Below are 23,281 nucleotides of genomic sequence, written 5' to 3'. Positions count from 1 at the left end.
GTTAACTTATTTATATATAAATAAACAAATAAATCATTTATGAAAAATAAATATATAAAAGTCTTATTTATTTATTGTTTTAAATCTTTTGTTTCAATTGTTGCATAAATGCAAGCTTCTCATACAATAATTTAGCACAAATAAAACTTTTCCCATACATTTTGTAAAGAAAACAACTTAAAAATATAAATTATCTGGTAAATTGAGTTTAGTTTGCTGTACAAAATACAAGTACGAAAAACTAAACTAAACCCATTAAGCAAGCCGTAAATTGTACTAAGTTTGTTCTATTTTGCATTCAATAAAATTTAAAATTTCTCGTCTGACGAGTAAGTAAATTAAGCCATTCCACTTCGGAGCCTCAATCAAGCATTTCATTTCATATTTTGTCAATAGACTTCTTGTATATTTTATGTACCGTAAAAAAAGTATGGAACTTCATTATAAACATCAATATGAACACTGAAGTTTACCGCTGAGTGAAGCCATGTCTCCTCGAAAATTGCCGTAAACCAATTTATAATTGTGGGTTGGAAAATTAAAATGACTGTAATGCAGATGATGCGCCGGCATTGGTGCAGGCTGCGAAAGTTGCATTAAAATTTGTGTTTATTTATCGACAAGACGTGATAATGGATCGATGAGGAAATTAATATATAATTAAAAATAAATTGACTAAAAAAAATCTAAACATAAAAGTTGAATGCAGTTAGTTGGTTTGATTTGAAATTCATAATCAAACAGTTAATTAATAACGTAACAATCAATAGTCATATGAAGTGCAAATTACATTCTCCAAGTAAAATGCACTGACTTATGTATATATATAACGTTATATAGAATAACAAGTATTAAAACGTCATAAATTATCTAAAACAGATAAAATTATTTTGAAATTGCATTCTGATGTAACTAGTGTTGATATTGACATTTTAATTTAAAATTAAAAAAAAAAAAGCTTAAAAATTATCATAAAATATTTCCTCTCTGTTATGAGAAAAAAGACAATGTGATCGACCTGATCTCATTGCACAATTCAGATTAACACAATGACGAGTATTACAGTATTACAGACGAGTACAGGTATATATTTGAGGATAATGAACTTCCATTCTAGAACAGTAACATGTAACAGTTATAAATTTTACAGAGAAGAATGTGGATGACAACTTGAAGAACTTCTGAAAAAGTGAACGAGGATATTAAACTTTAAATTTCGTGGGTGCGAATAATGATGCGGAAGGTTCTTATTTAAACAAAAAGTTAAAAGTAAGAAAACGTATAGTAGTCAACATATATATATAGAGTGCTAAAAGTAGTCTAATATTAAATGGCAGCATTGTGGAAATCCATTAGCTAAAAATAATACTTGGATCTTTACTTACAATAGAGAATTTATTGAAATGTGACATTATTTCCTTAGTAAAAACAAAATGTGAACTACCATAAGTTTTTCTTCTATTATCTTCTTGTTAATAGAATAATATAATTCGATGGTTTTATAATAATTTTCTTGAATATAATAACATTAGAGTATATAAATGCACAAGTACATGCTAATATAATAATATCGAACAAAGAGATTAAAAAATTACAACTTCGACTTTTAAAATATTGAAAACTTTTACAATCTAAAATATCACGAGTTTATATAACTCGAGTACAATAGGTAAATAAACAGAACTGTATGACCAAGACATCGTATAGACCTCAAACGTCCGTAGCGGTAACAGAGTAGTATCTTTAAATGCAGTTAATAACAATACACATTATTTAAAATGAATATATTACTAGCGAACTGAACTATGAGAGATAGTTTTAGTTTTCGAGAGAGCCAAACAGAAACAGAGGATCTGCTCCATGGTTGTTATAGCACTATTGGTGATATTGAGAGATGTTTCAATTTTACATAATTAATGAATAGATGATATTACATTTTTATAGACGGAATGGATTTTTTATAACGCGAAACTTAAAAAAGTATCTATATAGAGAAATCAAATTCATAGAAATAAGCAGGGTAAGTGTTTCCAGGGTATTGTCTGGAAAAGTCACAATCTGTTTCTATCCAAAAACCTGTTTAATTATTTAAAACTATAATAAATGAAAAATTACAGCATATAATCGATAAGTTTTCAATAAAAATAATTTATAAAATATTAAATTTTGATGAATTTAATATTCATGAAGCATTTAAAACATTTAACTAACATTTTTCTCCCGTTGTACATTGTATAAAATAAACTTTGCTATTGAAATTATTCAAGTAAAAATTCATGTTGACGTCAATCAAATAGTAACGAAGCATTTCATTTTTACTACCAATGGAAGAGTTTAATTATTACTTTTGCACTTCCATGAATTCCCAACGCTGAACAATTTAATTATGAATTTGATTAATTCAATATTTTTGCACTCCATTCTCCTTATAAAAGTCGTATTTAAAATAAAAATGCTTTCCATGAATTTGCATAGAGTCTCTGGTCTCTGGTTTCTGTTTGCTATTCATGCTCATTTCCATGATTAACCCATGATATTTAAACTGAGGCATGGTGATGGTCTGCTATTTGTAACACAACAGTTTAATTATCTATATCAAGAGAAGCAAATGGGTAAAGCATAAATTCCAAACTAATTGGTTATTCTGCAATTTAGAAAAAATAAAAAGTGCTTATAGCACCTTTCGATGTTTAGATGTGTGCGACTAGACGAACACACCACACCGAAGCCCCAGAAATTGAATGTTGAAATTAATTTGAAACAGCTGGAGAGGAAATTGTGCAAGCAGATTTTCCTAGATCAGATTAAGGAATCAAGAAAAATAACATAAAATTGATTCATATTGCAGTATTTTCTCTTAATTTAAGCAATTATAAAATAGCAACAAGTGAATTTATTTACATTGTATTTAGATAGTTGCTTAGCCGCGATTTGATTTGATTTAAAAAATGCTATAAAAATTGTTTTTAATCCAATTAACCTGAAAGATTAGAATAATAAAGATTTTTTTGAAATCACTTTTTTAATAAACAAGGTAACGTAATTTTAATTTGAGATGCTGCGTTAATTTTAAATTTAATAGTCCAATATTTTTAAAACCACATTTTTTATAAACTATTATATTTTAATTATTACTTGTTATATTTTACATTAGACGTGCGTCGCATTTTTTAATAAAAAAGAAATTCTAAAGGTGAAAGTAATAAAAATCTGTGGTTAGCTTTTTGCCAGTTTCTCGTAGTTGCATACTAATTATACATTTAATAGATTATAAAAAGACTAAACAATAACTAAATTATGTGAAAAATTAGAAACTGAAATTTAACGGAAAATCAAATGTGAATGGTGAAAGTGCACAGGAAGCTGTATTTTTGTACATAAAACGATTTTATTTATTATTTACAATATATTATCTTTATAATTTCATTTAATAAAATAATTGCTTGTTGTAATAAAAATATAAAAGTATATACAAAGTTTTAGTACTAGCTTTAGTAATATTTTTCAAGAATGGAGATATATCGCATTCAACCCGTACTAGAAAGTACTTAGCCTTTAGACATACTTCGCGTTAGTCCTCAAAGTTTGCGGTGGCTTAATAGCGTTTAACCCAATAAGGGAAATATGAAAGTCCAAGAATGGCATAAATATGGTAAGCGCAGTATTAAAAATAGTAAAAAAAATTTAAGTGGTAAGACAAAGAGAAGCATCTAGATCTCTATTACAACCTAATGAGCAACTTTATTTAATTTGAAATACGTACATTTATAGGTTCTATTGATAACACAATCATAATATATATATAGCATCAGGATCTATTATAATCCATTTTAAGGATGTACTTGTATTATCAAATATATTAAATAATAAAGTTACATATATATTTCATAATTTTGATAAAGAAAATGTTTCACACGATTTTATTTACTAATTACAGATAAAATGAAAGCGATAAAATATATATTGTAAAACAAAATTTATAAAAATTTTTATATCATTTGCTGTTTATATTTCATTAATGGTGTCTTATATTACTTATTGATGTGAGCGACTATACCATCTTTAATTCAACAAATATATTAAGTTATTCTCCGATCGTAAAAATAGCTTAGAATAATTTGTTTATTTTTGTAATGCGTTAAATAAAATAATTTCATAAATACTGAAATAAAAAACCTAGTGAAGTTAAAAGCTATTCAACACATAGCTATTCCGAATATTCATTCTCAAATGAATATTCAAAGAAAACTCAAATTTTTTCTTGAGAAGTTGTATTTACCATAATCGTTAATATTGAAACCTCTGTTAATTAATTATTTTCTTTTAAATACACAACGAGTGAATGGGGATCCCACCCCATTCATTGATTATTACTATGATATAAATTACAAGATGACTGTTACAACGACTCTTTCTAAAGTATCTTTTCAGAAATATCTGACAGTTTCTACGTAAGCTTCAAAAAAATGTCCGCTTTATTAAAGCAATAAGACTATTCTATGATGCAGAATTACGAGACTCGTTAACAATGTCAATTAGCTGAAAGTTAGTTAGTGTGCTACATGCTAACATTTTTCTGGACTATTTATAAAATTTGGACAATTCGATGGAACGAAGAGCTGTATGAGTATCTTTTCAGAAATATCTGTCAGTTTCTACGTAAGGATCAAAAAATGTCCGAATTATTAAAGCAATAAGACCATGACTTTCTATGGTCCAGAATTACGAGACTCGTTAACAATGTCAATTAGCTGAAAGTCAGTATGTTAGTTAGTGTGAAAGTTAGTGTGCTACATGCTAACATTTTTCTAGACTATTTCTAAAGTTTGGACAATTCGATGGAACGATGAGCTGTATGAGCTACACCGAGACATCAACATAATTAAACGCATAAAAATTCAAAGGTTTCGCTGGTATGGTCATGTCGTGCGAATGGAAGAAAATTTTACAGTTAGAAAGGTGTTCAATTCGGTACCCACTGGTACAAAACGCGATAGACAACGTCCGCATCTTTGGTGGAATGATCAAAGGACCAACTCGGTACAACCAACTGACGACAACAAGCCACTTCTCAGGTTGTCTAACTACTACACAGGTCCAAGGAGGATTCACGCCTATAATGGCCAATTAAATAAAGAATTCATGACTTGGGGCCGCTGTTATAGGTATTCTCTGTTTATCTCTAGTCTAGGCTGACATTAATATATTTAACAACAAAGTTCTTTGTTTAAATAAGTACTTTAAATGTATAATGTTAAATGTATAATGCCAGCATATTATGTACTAAGTGTAGTCGATCTTACTTATATCAATGCATTATTTCCATTACCATATCATATTTTATTTATTTATTTATTTATTATAATTAATTACAAAATATAAAATCTTATAACTAAGATCAGAAAAACGAGCGCTAACTGCCAGGGCCTTCAGCTCGGATATTATAAATGAAATTTTATTTACTAGATTACAGGTTTTAATATATTTATACATCAAAAGTATATTTTTAACATTAATTGTTTTTAAAACGCTAGTTGGTGAGATATTGGGAAAGATATTACTACGAATAGAATTAAAAGGACAATCGTTAAGTATATGATCTATGGATGGTGTGCTATTACAAAATGGACAGTTTGATGGCTGATCGCCACTCAAAAGATGTTCATGAAAAAGCTTTGAATGTCCCATACGCAATCGGATAAAAATCTTACATTGTTGATGAGTGCATGATTGTGGGTATATAGCTTTTAAACCACTGGTATTGATTGACCATATCATAATACTACTACGTTTCTTCAGTTTCTCACCTCCAGCTAAACCTTAGATATCATCTTTTATAGTTTATATCTATCGTTTCTGCGGGCATTATATCTACTAACTCCTAACGAAATATCTTCAAATATCATTTCGCTATGATTTCATAGTTTTATCATATCTTAAATTTAATGCACTTTAAAATGGAGTGCCTTGCATATTATAAACAATATGAATATAATAAACAAAATAATTTAATTATTACATAAAACATTTAATATAAAAGTGCAGATAAAAGCTTAAGGTAAGTAAACAACTGCAGCTGTTTGACTAATTTTGCTGACTCTTATGAAAAATTTCACTTATGGGCTTTAATTATTGGTATGAGCGGTACTGTGTGCGGCTCCAAAAGTGGAAGGCAAATATATTTTACTACGATTTTTTTCATAATTTTTTTGTCGGAACTCTTGTATATGGAAAAAATGCTAAAAAGGCAATTGTAACGGCTGTGCTGCTTTAAGACAGGTTAGCTTAATGCGAACGTAAACAATGAAAAATATGCATAATCAGTCAATTAATATCATAATGCTGCTGACAATGGGAAATTGTTTATAGAGCCAAGCCACACTGTACACTGTAGGTTGCACAAACTGATGAATCGAAACCTTTATTGTGTTTCGTTGTGCGGTTATATAAACTTCTGTTGAGTTGGGTAAGTAATGAAACATAACTTTTGTTAATACAATTAAAGTTAAATTAACTGCATATGTTGTGAAAATTTAGCGCCTTTTGAATCTATACTGATTCACTGCGAAGCCAACATCGTCGTCATACGATATTTTATATACACATATGCAAGGTTAAAAAGTTTAAAAGCGAACCCTATAAATAAAAATAAAAAAGGAAAAGCACACTATACTATAAATTTAACAAAATTCAAATTGCAATTAAAATCTTACATCTTACTTGCCACAATTGAATAAAAGATACTTAAACTTAAAGTTCACTCCAAGGGAGGGCAAATATCGCTGCTGATGGTATAGAGGCAATGGTTACTGTGTGCAATGTATCTTTGATATGCAGTACAGGCGGCATCCAGCCTGTCGGTATTGGCATGAGCACATTTTTTTGTGTTTTTTTTTTGTTTTTGTGATATATTATTATATGTACAAATATGTTTTTCACGATGCACACTAACAAACGTTATTATCGCATTTGGTTCCAACTAAATGTCACAACGGGTCAATGGATCATATAAAAAGAAAAGTTGTAGGCAAGAAGCCCACAACCAACATGCGCCGCCCAATTATTATAAAATAAAAATTTCTACAAAAAATTAAGTTTAATGAAATGAAATGAATTGATATTGAGTGAGTTAAGCAACTCAGAAATGAAGGCAACTCAGAAGTAGCGACAGTGTGCGGTGTGTGGTGTGCAGTTCATTAAAATGAAATAATAATTGTTTTTTATTTGTGTTTTTATGCATAAAACAATACGGAAATACGGGCATGCATCACAACCAAAACTTCAGATCAGCCAACCCAATGAACATAAAGACTATGAAAGAATTGATTAATATGAGAATTAATTTATGATCGGATCGAAACACCGGTTCGAGCAATGAACCGGCAAATATTTTATTTTTAATGTAAACAATGCGTTGTTTTATGTATCTATAAATTAATAGTTATATTCGGAAATAAAATTAAATAATGTACAATAGCAGATCATTATTTTTTTCTTGTCTTCACTCAGTTTTAAGATACTCGTATTATTTTGAAATGTTTTGCTTTCTCTAATAAAAATTTCAAAATAATTTATATAAAAAAAAAACTATAAATTAGAGAGCCGTTTATATTTCTAGTGTAAAAATGTATTTTATCAAAAACTAAATTATGAAAAAATTAAATTATATGAAATACATATGTATATATAAAATATATATGCATATGTAAAAAAATAAATATAAAAATAAAATAGTACTAAAAAATTCACATAGTAATACGCAAAATCTACTTTCAACTCAAATAAATTTTAATTGATTCGTTTCGATTTCAATACTAGTTTTGTGGGTTTATTTGTATATATTTTTTTTTAAATTTTTATTTGTTTAATTTATGCTGAAAACATCCTGACTCAGAAAAATTTAAAATGAACCGTCGTCGACCAGAATGTGATATGTTTACTGTCGTAACTGCTTATTTGCTAAGTAGATTTAACGATAAAAATTTCAAAATATTTCTTAACAGACAATACTCATGAGTAATCAATTGAAATAAAATTATGATAAAAAAATAAATAAATTATAAAATTATTATCGGTAGTAACGAATAAATACTTGAAGGAATAATAAAATTTCATTATAAACGAATTTTATATTTGTTACTTAGAGAATAGTATCTCATAGATACTTTTAAAATATAATAATCAATTTAGTGCAACACTTTTATTAGATTATAAATTATTTTATTTTTTATTATTAATATATTATTTAATTTTATTTATTTATTATTTTATTTGATTTTATTTATTATTTTATTTGATTTTATTTATTATTTTATTTGATTTTATTTATTATTGTTATTATTATATAGAAAGTTTTCGAACAATAGTGAATTTCAACAACAAAATTTTTATTATTTTTTAATTAGTTTAGTTTTTGACAGATCATACAGCCGTACCATTATCACTATTATCAAATTATTTCCTATAATTAGTTATTCGCAATTTTTTGTGACTGCAAGTACCAAGGATTGAACCCGTACCCTACCAAATTTAAGGCTCAGAGCCAGTGTTCGTTAGTCAACTAATCCAAAGTCATACTTGACTTTATACTGTTATTTTCTAGAGTCATTATTTATTGCATGATTTAATAATATTCTTTCTTGATATATCGTAAAGATCAACGATATAGCATCATATAGCTGACTGGTTTCGATTTTGCATGATATAGTGAGCATTGAGGAAAATTAGCGAAAGTAAGTAGAGCATCTCTAATAACCACCCTTAACCAAAAAGCAAAATAGTTACAAAATTTTTAAAGTGTTAACAATATATTTTTTTGATATGTATTCAATTTCCCCCGCCTCTAAGCCTTTTTTTATGAGAAATATAATATTTTCTATAACTACTGTTCTGTAACACATCCAAATAGCGTATTTATCAATATAATCTCCTCACTAAATTTATATTTTATATTGTAACAATAACGATAATGATAAAATAACCGGAAAAACATTTCTGACACTGACTACAAAACAAACGATTCGAATCTACGTACTGATATCATTTGTTCCTTGAGACCGCGATACGGTTCTTGATAGGCATCTGCTTATCAGCCATCAAAAAGGGAACGACTGCATAGTCTATTATCTATCAAAAAACAAAAAAAAACACTGACTTAGAAGATTGGTATTTTAGCGAATGGTGATAAAACTGCGATTATAACTGAGATTCATACAACGGTATCAACAAGTAATTGGTTGTGACATTAGTAATTTATAAACATAAATCAAATCCGCAGATCTAATGTTAAAATTATTGTCTAACAAACATTAAATGGAAGATTAATTTTGGAGACAGAATTACATTAACTGAAAAATACTGTCCTTATAAAAGTATTTCAGAGTGTAAGGCAGCAATAGCAATTTAGAGATTATAAAAAATAGAAAGAAAATATAGAATTGGAAATCATTTCTCCGGTTCGTAATTATTACTAATTAACATAGATCTGCAGTAAGACAGATACTATTTTATACTAACCACATAACCTGATTATTAATAACTACAGTACGTTAATGCAACAAAATATAAAGGAATAATAATAAATTCATTTGTTTACTATCGCTTTAACCAAAGTCAGACAACATATAACCACCGCCTTGACTTAAACCACGACCTCCATTATGTGTATGATATATGCAGTGATATTATTATATTAAAGATATGAATAAAGTAGCAGTGCAACATATTATGAAACTCTGAAATGTAGCGCGCAAACATTTATACATAAAATGCAAAGTATTTTTGTTAGCTATCAAATATTGGTTTCAAATTCATTTAGAGTTTAGAGTGAGCACATAACATATGCGTTTATCAAACAAAATACGAAAATACGAAAAACCTTGATTCAGTAATTTAATTCTCTGTAATGAAAAAATCACTTTATAGATAAAATGTTTGTAATGCAATGATATCCACCAACGAACCGAACCAACGAGCATTTATGTATGCAAGCAAACATTAATACTAAAATTAAATAAATTTTTTTTTGGAATTTATTAATTATTCCCAAGCTATGGCATGCATTTTAGTTTCTACACATTTGTATCTTCGTATCTGTGTGAATGTTGTGTTTATCTTCAGAGCACATGAAAAGTAAATAGAAATTGGGTCATTTAAGTAAAATTAAAAATAATGCCGAAAAATTTACTAAAATGTAAGAAAAATGTGCTATCTTCCATAGGGAATTTTTTTTCTTTTCTTAGGGAAAATTGAAAAATTTATATGAGGTGAAACGGGAAAGTATCTTAGATAAAATTTGGATGAGTTTTCGTTAAGAGGAAAAACCAATGGAACATACAGAAAATGGAAAAATTTTTTGTATTTATGTAGAAATATTTAATGTCTTATTTAACAGGTAACAAGTAAAATATTTAGTCATTATTATTATACTTTAAATTAATACCTAAAATATTTTTACAACTTTAACAGCCATAAAAAAATTTGTGCAATAATGTCATGGTTATATTTAATTAAAAAAATAAACTACATTTGCGAATAAGTTGACTTGAAAAAATTGTTAAATTGTTTGTATCTTTTACTGTTTAAAAATTTAGTTTGAAGTTCACATTTTCGCTCTTTAATAGTTATAATCTTTCTTTCCGTAAAAATGAACTCTGGACCCAGCGACAGTTCGTCAGTCAATGCGTCAACCAGTCTGGACTGTAAATTTGTCTTTATCTATTATAGTTGGTCTTATGAATATAAAATCTATAGAGCGTTGCTTGTAGCTTTATACTGTGTTTTATACACAGATACAGATACAGATACTCGCCTATGAATGGAATAAATATTGTTAAGTTGTGGCGGGCACAGGAAGGCAGGCAACAACGAGCGCTCTAAAATAATTATCATATGTCAATGACTTTTTAAAAAGATTTCGACTCTGTTGTACTTTTATGTTAAATTTGCGTAATAATTGTTTTATGTCATATTATGCATGTAAAGCTTTTTTTTATTTTTTATTTATTTTTAAAAATTTTTGCCTGTTTTGAAAATGGTTTTGACATTGGCAACACATCGTATTTTTGGCCTAACAAAACAAAGATAAAATTTGTTTATTGCGTTACCGAACTCAGTTTTTATTTACTTTGTACGCATTTAATGAAGGTTGCTTTATATTAACAATAAATACATAAATATTATTATACATTTAAATTAATGCGATTAAGTAACTTAATAATTAACAGTTTAAGTAACTTAAAAAGTTAACCATATAAGCTGTGATGTATGAAAAAAAAAATTTTAATATATAAAAATTCGCACTATATAATTATACAAACTTAATAATAAACTATTTGACATAGGTTCTAAAATACCTAGGTTCCGATGTAGAATTTTTTTAGCAAATTCATACCAAAACCAACAAATGAAACTCGTCCCAAAAGCTGATTACTTAAGTCATACAATATAATGGGCCATTATTTATGCTCAAGTTGGCTTTGGTGTACAAGGCCGCTACTACAACCTAAGTTATACAATAGGCTCACTTTCAGGACCTAAGTTATATGTGTCTTTTGCGAGAAGGGGTGTTACATGAACAAAACCCCAGTTAAATATAGAAAACAAAACATCCATCCTAATCTAGAACATTTCGAAGTATTGTCAAATCTCCGCAGTATGTATCAAACTACAACTTTAAGAGAACTTTAACATACATTTGCAACAAGACAAAAATACATAGAAAGGGTACATTATTTAGTTTATTTTAGAATGATACCAATAAACTGAAACCCGACTAAATATAGCTACAAGAAATATTAGCTCTATTGTTTACTTTATAAAAGTAATAAAATTTTATTTATTTATATAAAATCGAATAAAAATATAATAACATTTTATTAAAAAAATACTTAACATTTCAATTTATATATAATTAATCTGCTTCAGTACAGGAATGACCAGGTATTTGAGGATTCACTTTCATAAATCACGGCGAAGGACCAGAACTTATAACAATGTCTAATCCTATCAATACACATTTAGTAAATTTTTATGAACCCGATCATAGGATAAAACCATATTTCTCACACCAGCTATCTGTTGTAAGCAACTCGACCTTACAAAAACGTCAAATGAATTGTTAATTACAATGATACCATATACACTCACTTATTATTTATCTTTCAACTTCTATAGTAAAACACATTTCAAACTATTTCCTAACAATTGATTCAAAAATATACATACTAATAAATCCCTTAAATTTCTTTTGGGTTTTCAAGAAATACCATATGTTAAGATGAGAATCGATATTTGAAATTTAAACGTACCTCGCATATCAGGATAAATAATAATAGCAAAGACAAATAATGTTTAGTGTGATCCTTTAAGTAATGTATTTAATTTTTGAAATATTTTGCATGTTTTTTTTATGACAAATCTTATTATCTAATCTCGGTTATATGTCAAAACGGAATATCAATTGTATCTCAAAAACACAATATGCGTCACATATGCTTCCGTGTGATTTTTTCTTCCTACTACATTAAAATCATTACTTTAGAGAAAGTATTTACAAAGTATTGTTGATAAAAGTGAATTCGCAGAAAGTAATAAATACTTTATTCTTTGTTAGATACTTTAAAAATCGATAAAATAACATCGATATATTTATTATTAAACGTAAACGTTTAATAACTTATGCGAATACACCATTTAATGTCTACTAGATCAGGACTGTCCAGACTAGATGTTATCACGGGCCAATACAAATCACTGTTCAGATTAGAGGGCCGTATTAACGAATACAGACGTTTATAATTTAGTGAAATGAATTTATCAATTTAAATTCATTTATTTAGTATACCATATAAATAAAATAATATAGTTTTACCAGGCCACACAAACATTAGCCGCGGACCGTACTTTGGACAGCTCTGTACTATATTCTTAAGATTTGAATTACATACTCGTTACCGCACAATATTCTTAAACTTGAATTTGAGACTCTATTTACTATAAGTGGGAGATGTAGAGTGGTGGTAGCTTAATAGAGTAAAGATATTGACAAATAATTTCAAATATTCGTTACAATAGCCATGAAAGACGAATCCACATCATAATTGAAAATTATTAAACAGATGATATTATTGATACAAAAGTGAAGTTTCAATCAATATGGGTTGAATGAAAATATTCGCAGAAGCTAATTGGATGAGTTGATTACATCAACAAACGAAAAAGCAAAAAGGTAAGTAGGTAAGTTATACCGGCGATCCCTAGGGGATCCACTTAGGCCTACTGATCCATTGTGTTACCATGTAGTGAGAAAACGCAGGGTTTAAAACCACCTAGAACCTTTGGAAAAGCTTAAAATGCTGTTTAGTGAGAGTTCTTATAATTGTTCAAGATCTTCAAGGAAGGGAGTCCCTAAAATGTTTAGTCGCCTTCGTGCATGAGCTGAGCAAGAACACAACTCCTTTTCACAACTACAGCAGGTAGAATTGAAGGGGAAATTCAAACCTCTAGCATGGTTTTCTAATTATCAAAAAACCAGAAATCATTTCTTCGATTTAAAGAGTATATATAGGAAGAGGAAAACGAACTTTATTCAATTTAACTAAAAAAAAAAAGCGAGCCATGAATAAAAATATAGGCAAAAAATATAATGAAGATAAATATAAGTAATCGCTTAAAAGTTTATTAATGAATTCACATATAATTAGAATTTCATTCACTTATAAAAAGATATTTTATTTTAAAAAAAAAATGTATAGAAAGAAGTTATATTTATTGTAATCAAAGTTATGCGCAAAATATTTAAGCCATTGTAAAAACCATTTTGATAACATTTGCAAAAATGTATATTGCATTTATCAGCCTTGACTCTTATCGATTTTTATGACTATATTGAGTCATTAAGGAAAGAGACGAGTGCTTAAATATTTGAAGTTAAGTGATTAATGTTAGAAAGCAACACAGCGCAAATTGAAAGAAACAATAGCAGATTTACAATAGTTTACTGTTGTTGACTGAGATAATAGTTGCTATAACAAAGACGGCCTTAATTGGTTTTGCGAAAATGACGAAATTCAATTTAATAAGTTTTTATTTATAAAACCAATTCAAGATACCGCAAATAGAGAGATTGTGTTTAAGAAAAGATAACTTACACGTATATTTGATTTTTTAAAAATACTTCGAAATGCTGAAACTATTTGTAGAATTTTATTTCTGCAAATATTTGTACTTTGTGTTTACAAGTATATATATGTTATATTATTTATCTTAAATAATACTCTTATAATGATAAAAAAATTTAATAATATAAAAATAAGAGAATTATTTGCACGCCATATATGAATATTCTTCAAATAGTTGACATTAATTCGTAATATATACTCTATATATCTTTATAAACTAACATAACATAATCAACTATATGCAGTTGATTATCGACTTAATTAAATTTTACAAAAATATCTAGTTATAATATTAACACAAATTCAGTAGCATTTTTATATTAATTTTTTTGTAATTCTATGTAATAATTTAAACCATTCATTGGAAATATATTAGAATTACCAAGGGACTAATGGGTATTTATAGTTTCAATTCAAAAAAGAATTACTAATATAATTTATTTTTGAGGTGATTAATATCAACTAACAAAACTAAATTCATTTATTTCAGACATGCACTCGGCACTTACATTAGCTCACATATATACATTAAAATGAACAACTCTTCCGTATATAATCTACAAGTTTCATTTTTGTAATTAAAATTCTCAGTTTCGTAAGGAGATACTTTATTCTACAGTGTCTTGTCAAGATTTCTATAATGATTCTTAAATTCTTTTTACTTAGTTGTATACAATTCTTAAACGGTTTTAGATTGCAATCTCCTATAAATTATATCGATGGTGATAGCCATGGTAAATAATTTCAGTATAGCCTGCTTTCTTTCTGAATGGGTACAAAAGAGTTTCCTCCTCCTGGTTCCGGATCTACATGCAGCGAGGCTACACATTTTCTGTAATTTCGTTAACGAAAACTCTAACGTGACCCAAAATGCATAGAATTCAAATCTAATTGTTTTGAACAAGAATATTTAGCTTTTCGAGATACTCTATCATCAGTCTAGATGTCACCTGATGAGAATTGAGTGCCTTTATTGGTGTCTGGCTATTATTTGGAAGGCATATTGTATGGTTTAGATAGTTACGTTTAAGGGTAAAGTATACACACTTTTCCATCGCCTATATACATCTTTTTCGGCAAGTTAACATGCTCTGACCTTTGTATATACTAATTATTTACTGAAGGCTGAAGAATTTTAAAACGCTCTTTATATTGTATAAAATAAAAAGAAATTTACTCAAAATTAAAAATCAAAAAATAATATGAGAGCGTTCTTAAAATTGTATGCAATAAGCAGATATATTTTGAGTAGAAAACCTTTTTAATACAAATTATTTAATCTTGCATTTGTATTTTTCACAACATAACCTATACATATATCATTAAAGTTGATTTCCATAATAAACTAAGTTAATTATATTAACAATTGTTTCATAACTAAAATAAAATCTTTTGTTAAGAAAGTTATTTAGTATTTCTGGACGTGTGCGAGTTCGAGTAAATTGTTGGTAAATTTAAGGAAATAGTATAATTTACTATTTCGGTATGTCGGTATGACAGCGAATGTTGGTATTTACCAGAATTTCGAGTACGGTTAATTTATAAAAATTAGGTAAATTAGGTGTTAGCATGTTTAATAAATAAAATAAAAAAATAAAAGAAATAAAAAGAATTTAAAAACTTTTAACCAAAAATAATAAATAAATATTTAGGAGGTGTGCGGGTGACGCTAAGTTGATGCTAAACCAAATGGGAGATTTTTTTGGATCTTTTGCACTGCACACATTTAGCCATTTATTAGCACGTATGGACACATAGCTACATTATCGACGCAACTTAGAATTTTTCTCATTTAGAACGCAACTTGGCCTAACTCGCACACGTCCTTCCATAAGTGCTGTGCAAAAAAACCCTAGGAAATTTCAATATACTTTACCTCAATTTACTCTAACTCGCACACGGAGTTCAAAATATAAATAAACATTTTTATTTTAAAACTAAGCGAACGAAAGTACATAATAATGTAACTATCTCAGAAACCATGTGACATTTGTATTTGTCATTCATGATATCTACTAAATAGTTCCAAGAAATCAAAATTTCTGAAATTGACTTTCAGCGGCATATTTTGTGTTAATTTAAATTTATCAATAAAAGTTTAGAAATTATTAAACACAAAATATTTTAAATTACTTTGTTATATAAAATTGTAGAGACTTTTATTATAACCTAACAATTTCTGTTCCCGGAATTTATTATGAGTTTTATTGACGTTTTTTTTAGCGACACAAAGTAACAAAAGCGTTTAGCCATTTATTATGAAGTTGTGAAATATTTTTACGTAGCTTAATTTAAATATTAATTAATGCAAAGAAATTAGTAATAAAATATTTTTAAAATAATTTTAACAAAATGCAAAACTGAGTTTATATAAAAGATGCTAATCAATTGCAAAAAAAAAAGTTAAATCATGTTCAGATGTGAACTGAGTTTTGCCAATCTGCGCTTATATGAATAAGCTAAGAAAATATGCAAGCAGCTTTTTTGTGATTTTTTTTTTTTGAGTTTTTTTTGTACACAATATTTGGCTGGAATTTGTATCTTTTTGTGATGATAAGAATAACACGTACACGTTATAGTTGTGCAATAAAGCGTAAACCGGTTATTTCTGTCAATAAATATGAATACTCGAATACTCGACTCATACGCGGTCTTTGTTGTTGTGAATGTAGTTGGAGTTTTATTTCGTATTTCCTTAAGATTAGGCTTAAATGCGCTGAACCACATGATTTGTAGTTCGTTCTTTGTTATTTTCAATTTAACCAAGTTATGAGTGTGCGAATGCTTACTTCTCCAAACCCCCTCCAAACACGTTAATATTTTCTCTTCTCTTTTTTTCTTCTTAAAATACTGATGAGTTGTGTCACAGTCACAGTCGCAACAGCAATAATTCGCACGACAGTCAGTCCACCGTCCGCCAGTTTGCCTAACTAAAGTGTCAGATACTGTATATGTCTACCGGTTGCGCGGTCGGTTCCACACTTAAATTGTTGGTTTGCTGGTTTGGTTGTACTCGTAGTTTCATGGCTGTTGTGCATTGTAAAGTTGTTGCTGACGTGCGTTTGCTTATTACTCATGCTAATTTGAGTGGGTTTCCAGAGAATTAATATACGATTGTGACTTTAATATATATATACAAACCGACAATATACAAGACGGGAATGGTACTGTATAATGAACTACTTAACACACTACAAGAACGCAAAAACACTTGTGGATTAAATTACTTATATGTAAAAACATTTTCGAATATGAAAATTTTGTATGTTAAATAAAAACAATATAAATTCAATTAAGAGTTTAGAAAAAGGTGCGGACTTAATTATCAATAATGAATGAACCATAAATAATACAAGGCTACTAGGTAAAATAAAATACAAAATCTGAAGATATATGGTATTCTGTATTCTACTATAAATTTTAACTTTATTTAAAAATTAAATAGTAATAAGAATAAATGAAATTATAATCCAAGTAGGTATCTTCAAATGCGATATCTGCAGATATTGTATTTTACTTTTTTAATTCAAATAGGTTTAATCATCACTGCTTATTGTCTTATAGGTCTTTATGTCTTAAGAATGCGAAATGTACAGATATACTTTATCAATATTTTACTATAAATTTAACACTTTATTTAAGAAGTAAATAGTGTACTATAAGAATAGATGAAACTTTAAGCCAAACAGCTATCATCACTGCATAAAGTAGTATAAGGGTATCCCCGCACATTAGCTTATAGGTCGTTATGTCTCATGTCTATTACATGCAATGATTATTGCAGAAGTCATTAAGGAAGAAGAACAAACCAACACCTTTAGAAGCACATACCAATAAAGACATAATTATTTTAGGTTCCTATCAGCTATATAGAAAGTATCTCATATTTTGCTAACTTGACTTAAACAAGATTACTTAGTGGATAGTTTATGGCATCGACTAAATAGTTTAACGAAGTCTGATAATTTAATTAGAAGTCTTATTAGTATTCTATAATAAGTAGCGAAACACAATTTAGTCTGTGTTGAACCCGACAACCATTAGTAACTACCTACCACCTTATAATATTAATATGTCTTGGGACTTAAATTACTAATTTATTTAACCCACTTTCCATCCAGTACACATTTTAACGCATTTTCATAACAAAAATCATAATTAAAATTGTAACATAAACTATAAAAATAATAGTTCTCTGTGAGATATAATTTTATTTTCTTATCTGTAACGCGTAAAAAAGGCGAATGACTAAGCGCAAATTCATAGAAAACGTTAGACAACTTGTCAACAAAGCAAATTTTGGGAGTAAAAAAATGTAAGAAAAAAATTTTAAGCTATTATTTTTACTTCATACACTTCAGTCAAAATGAACCCAAAAGGCTATTATTAATTTCTATATTACAGAGTTTCTTCGTTTGCCAATCGCATTGGGCGTTGAGGTTTTCAATAAAAAGTTTAGTAAAAAATTTTCAAGTGAAAATAAAAATAATAATACGCGAAATGTTGAAATCTTAAGTGGCCTCAAACAAAAACTGCTTAATTTTAGATACTATATGCTTCGAAATATGAGGCAAAAGTATTTATACCTATTTTTCTATTTGTAAGGCAATCAACGGGCGTTAATGGGTTAAGTGTGTTGAGTCACTTGAGCATACGCCCACACAAACTCTTTTATTGTTTTTAGAAATTAGAACCGAAACATAATCTTCGGTCTTCATATATAGGTTCAGTAATGCATTTTCGGGCACAAAACACACATTTATAATCTTCAATTTAAACAAAAATATTTTTCAAAATACATATCTCTAAGCAAAATTAATCCCAATCATTAAGTCATTTAACAATGTGTTTATCATTTTGAACTAATTTTAAAATCAGATTACTAGATTTACTTGAAGAATTACTTATTCGGAAATTTTTTTGAAAGAGATTTATAATCTACAGGGTTGTTATTAAATAAAACAAAAATACATTTAATAACATTTAAATATAAACTTTAAAACTGGGTATTAGAGTTTGTTGTGAGACTTTGAATTGTTGATAATAATTATAGCAACGATTTATATTGTGTACTCATTATGCCTGTCTACCATCTATGCGAATATTCAAACTAAAACGGGATTGGTGAGTATCGTTTCAAAGTCGTAAATAATTGGTTCCGATTATTTCAGGCACTAAGTTGAAATAATTTATGAAAACGTTTTTCTAGATATATTGATTTATTGCATTAATTTAAGTAGTAGTATTGGGATCATCTACATAAACATCTGAATATAACAGATCAGTTGATTAAACAGAAAGATTTCTGTAATAAAATATTGTGATTTAATAAAAAATTTTCAGGTTTATTATTGAAAGCATATGATTTTAAAATGGAGGATAAGAAGGTTTTTGCAAAACTACGAATAGACTACGAATATGTAATTTCTAAAATGTTTTCTTTTTGGAATTTTCAAATTAAAATAGGATATATTTTCAGTTTAGAATAATTAAGCTAAACTTGTAAAGATAATAGTATGAATATTAACCTAATAAGATAAATAATGTGAAGAATAGTATCATATGTGATATTTAAATAAATAATTACTTTTTGCTTGATACGTATTAACACAATCGCGTCGTGTAAAAAATGTTTTTTTAAACACGGGTTTTTAAAATACAACTAATTCTTAAGTAACAAGTAGAAATATAATAAAATTCCAGATTTAAAAAGAATTCAAACTGCCAAACTGAAAAAATGGATAAAAGTAATTACTAGAGATACTGGATATATTCCTAGCAATAATAGGACACGAATAAATAAAACACATGCTTCACTCTGCTTTTCACTCTTCAGATTTCAGTGGTTTTAAACCCCAACTTTAAAAATTGGTAGTTATTCATCTGAGTCAAGAATATATAGAACATACATAAATATTCAGAACATATAAAATGAACTTTATTTACATTATATATGTTATATAAAAATATATTAGCATATTTTATCATTGAATATTATTATATAATAGTTTTTTACAGATATTTGTTTCTTGTTATTCCGTGTTTTTAGTGCAGTTAGCCAGCACGTTTTATTTTCATTATTTTGTTTTTTATTTTCTTCAATTTGTTGTATTATTAACTCGCACAATGAGTTTTATATATTTTAAATATAAGTATGTTTGAATATTTAGGTTGTTGATTGGACTAAAGAGATTGATATAGAATGAATTAAAAATAATTTAATAGTAAATGTGATATTTGCAATCTTATACATTAATTACTTTAATAAAAGAATTAAGAATTTTGTATTTTATAAATATATTTGCTCAGATACTTCAGAACAACAACTGTTCTTATTAACATTTCATAGTAAAGTACGGTAATTAGAGGAAGGTTGTTAAAGATTTTTTTATATTATAAATACATTTATTTACATTCTTTAAAACAATAATTGTTCTTATTAACTTTTTATAATTACGTACGATAATTAGTACGACTAATCAGAAATTAATTTTTGGTAGGTAAAATATACATCTCCTAACTATGCAGGAAGAATTCAATTCATATTTGTCCGAATATAAGTCTCCTAACTATGCAGGAAGAATTCAATTCATATTTGTCCGAGTTCCATCCTTTGGACTAACAAAACTTTAAGTATAATTTAAATACAATTTTGGACAGTCAGACTCAATTATGTTTATAATTTGTCATACTAATTTAATACTTGAGGCAGTCTAATTAAATTATATTTAAAAAATACTTATAATATTGTTATTCCAAAGACTCAAACTCAAATAGACACCTACTGAATTTTTGGTTGAAAAAAGAATATATTATATTTATAAAATTATAATCGAGTTTATTCAAAAAAAATGAAGTTTTGATGTTTGTGCGATACACATTTCTAGGACAAATTAATTTCAATTAGTCATAAGACAATTTGAAAGTTCAACATGATTTATATCTACTTTTTCTTTCACTCAAATGTTTATTCATGAATAGAGTTCGTAATTTCTATTGTCTCAAGTTGAAACTACAACAAAATTTTAAGTGAAATTTTTTCTACTCACTGCAAAAAACCAAATTTAAATTTGTGCAGGTGAGCAAAACCAAATTATAAATAAAACATAAAGAAGAAACCACATAAATTAAATACTTAAAATTAATAAATGAAGCTCATTCCACTTCATTTGACTAACAGCACGTTGCTAACAACGGTAATATCAACAACAGCTTGAACAACAAAAACAGCAGCAACAAAAAAAAAAACAAAAACTTCCTCTTGAAGTATGTCTTCTGTGACATAAGCTTAACACGTACGCCGCACTAGAGTGGAAGAAAGTAGTCGACGGATACAACCCGACCCCCACAAAGCGTTTTTCTACTGAAGTTATGACATGTATCTGACAAGAGTTCAAGACAAGTGAGCAGAGCATAACACTGCGGCTACAGTAACACAGTCAACAACAAGAACAACAACGACAACAGCAACAGTCAAATTCAATACAGCAACGCCACCATATTTGTTGTTGACTTTAACATTAACAGTAATTTAACGGCGACAACATGAAAAAATTGTGCTGTAGTCACAGAAGAACGCGCTATTTTTGTACTGACAAAGAGTCCACGGCCTGAATCCAACTACCGAACACTAAGTGACAGAACACCGTAGTAGACGTAGTAGACAGAACACCGACCCGACTATAGACTCACCGAGTTTATATGTGCGTGCATAATGCTTTGTTAGGCTAATAAACAAAGCCATTGTTAGCATTTAAAAGTAAAAATGTGATGATTGCATTAAAATTAAGAAAAATTAAAGATGAAAAATAATTAAGAGAAGACAGACCAAGATTAGTCAGTGGGCTATTTTGTATCTTAGTCTGTGCGTTCGGTTCGTGCGTAATCGTGTTTCAGCAATTTGCACATAATTTCTGTTTATTTGAAACCACAATGCAGACTTTATCAATTTGACGTAAATACTCGTACAAAACATTGTATCTATTAATTTATTCTATTGAAGACCTTGAGCAAGAGCTCATTAACATAACAATAAAAATTGGTCGTTATGTAGGTATGTATACTTTTTTGTTCAGTGTAATAAAAAGACACGCAAATCTACAAGTTGAATGTACCAAAAAACCCTCAAAGTTGTTCTCGTCATTAAGAGGTAATATTTATTAGATACCTATTTCGTTTTGATTTGTTCTTGTTTTTTTTATCTACTTTTGCCTTTAAATTTTTAGCGTTAAATTATATTTTGGTAATTAATACTTTTTCTTTATTAAAATCTTACCTTATAGACTTGTCCATAAGTGCCATTGCCAACGACTTCGATAAGCTCAAAAATGCCAGCAGGGTCCTGAAACGAATATACAGAGTAAAAACATAAATTAATAAAAACATTTACTTTTAAAATACAATAAATAAATACGTTAAATGTACTTAAAATACACAAAACAAAACAAAAAAAAACAACAACAAAGCATTTTGAAATTAAATACTATAAAATGAGTACATAAACAAAATTTTATTAAGGGTTAATGTTATATACAATATGGCTTTGCCATTTTCTTTATAACTTTTTCTGACATTTTGCTCAAAAACTTGTTTATTTGAGGTTTTATAATATCATTAAAATGTGAACAAGTTGCAATTTCCTGTCCCATTTTTATGTTCCTTGACATAAAAACAACAAAAAATTGTTTGCATTTTGTTTGTAATTTAACTCTAAAAAGTGCCGAAAATAAGGTTGAGACGGTTAATAAAAACTATATGGAAAAAAAACTATATGAATTGTAAAGAATGACTTTACATTATATATATATTATATAAAAATATAATATTAGTATATTTTAACATTTAAAATGCTAATACAATAGATTCTACAAAAATTTGTTCTATATTGTTATTCCCTGTTGTTAGTGATGTTAGCCAGCACTTTTTTATTTTGATTATTTTATATTTTTTATTTTTATTATTTTATATTCTTTATTATTATTTTATATTATTTGTTATTATTATTTTATATTTTTTATTTTCTTTATTTTGTAGTGCTATTAGCTGGCACAATGACTGCTATTTATTTTTAATTGTATAAGTGTGCTAGGTTGAGTGAAGTG

The 23,281-nt window shown here is 27.7% G+C and overlaps 1 protein-coding gene across 10 annotated transcripts in view; it reads right to left on the bottom strand.

Annotated features, from left to right (window-relative positions):
- LOC119672863 (serine/threonine-protein kinase mig-15) overlaps positions 1-22,521 on the bottom strand; it is a gene marked incomplete at its 5' end in the record, with an annotated part of 49,834 nt that extends 27,313 nt beyond the window's left edge. For all 10 annotated transcript variants that reach the window (XM_038084014.1, XM_038084019.1, XM_038084017.1 and 7 more), the window contains 1 exon segment: positions 22,456-22,521. In XM_038084014.1, coding sequence (XP_037939942.1) covers positions 22,456-22,521 — 66 coding nt within the window.
- Positions 22,522-23,281: the final 760 nt, after the last annotated feature.

This window comes from Teleopsis dalmanni, chromosome 1, assembly GCF_002237135.1.
Source record: "Teleopsis dalmanni isolate 2A chromosome 1, ASM223713v2, whole genome shotgun sequence".
Lineage (NCBI taxonomy): Eukaryota > Metazoa > Arthropoda > Insecta > Diptera > Diopsidae > Teleopsis > Teleopsis dalmanni.
The sequence above is the reverse complement of the archived record's forward strand: the minus strand, read 5'-3'. Positions and strand labels throughout refer to the sequence as shown.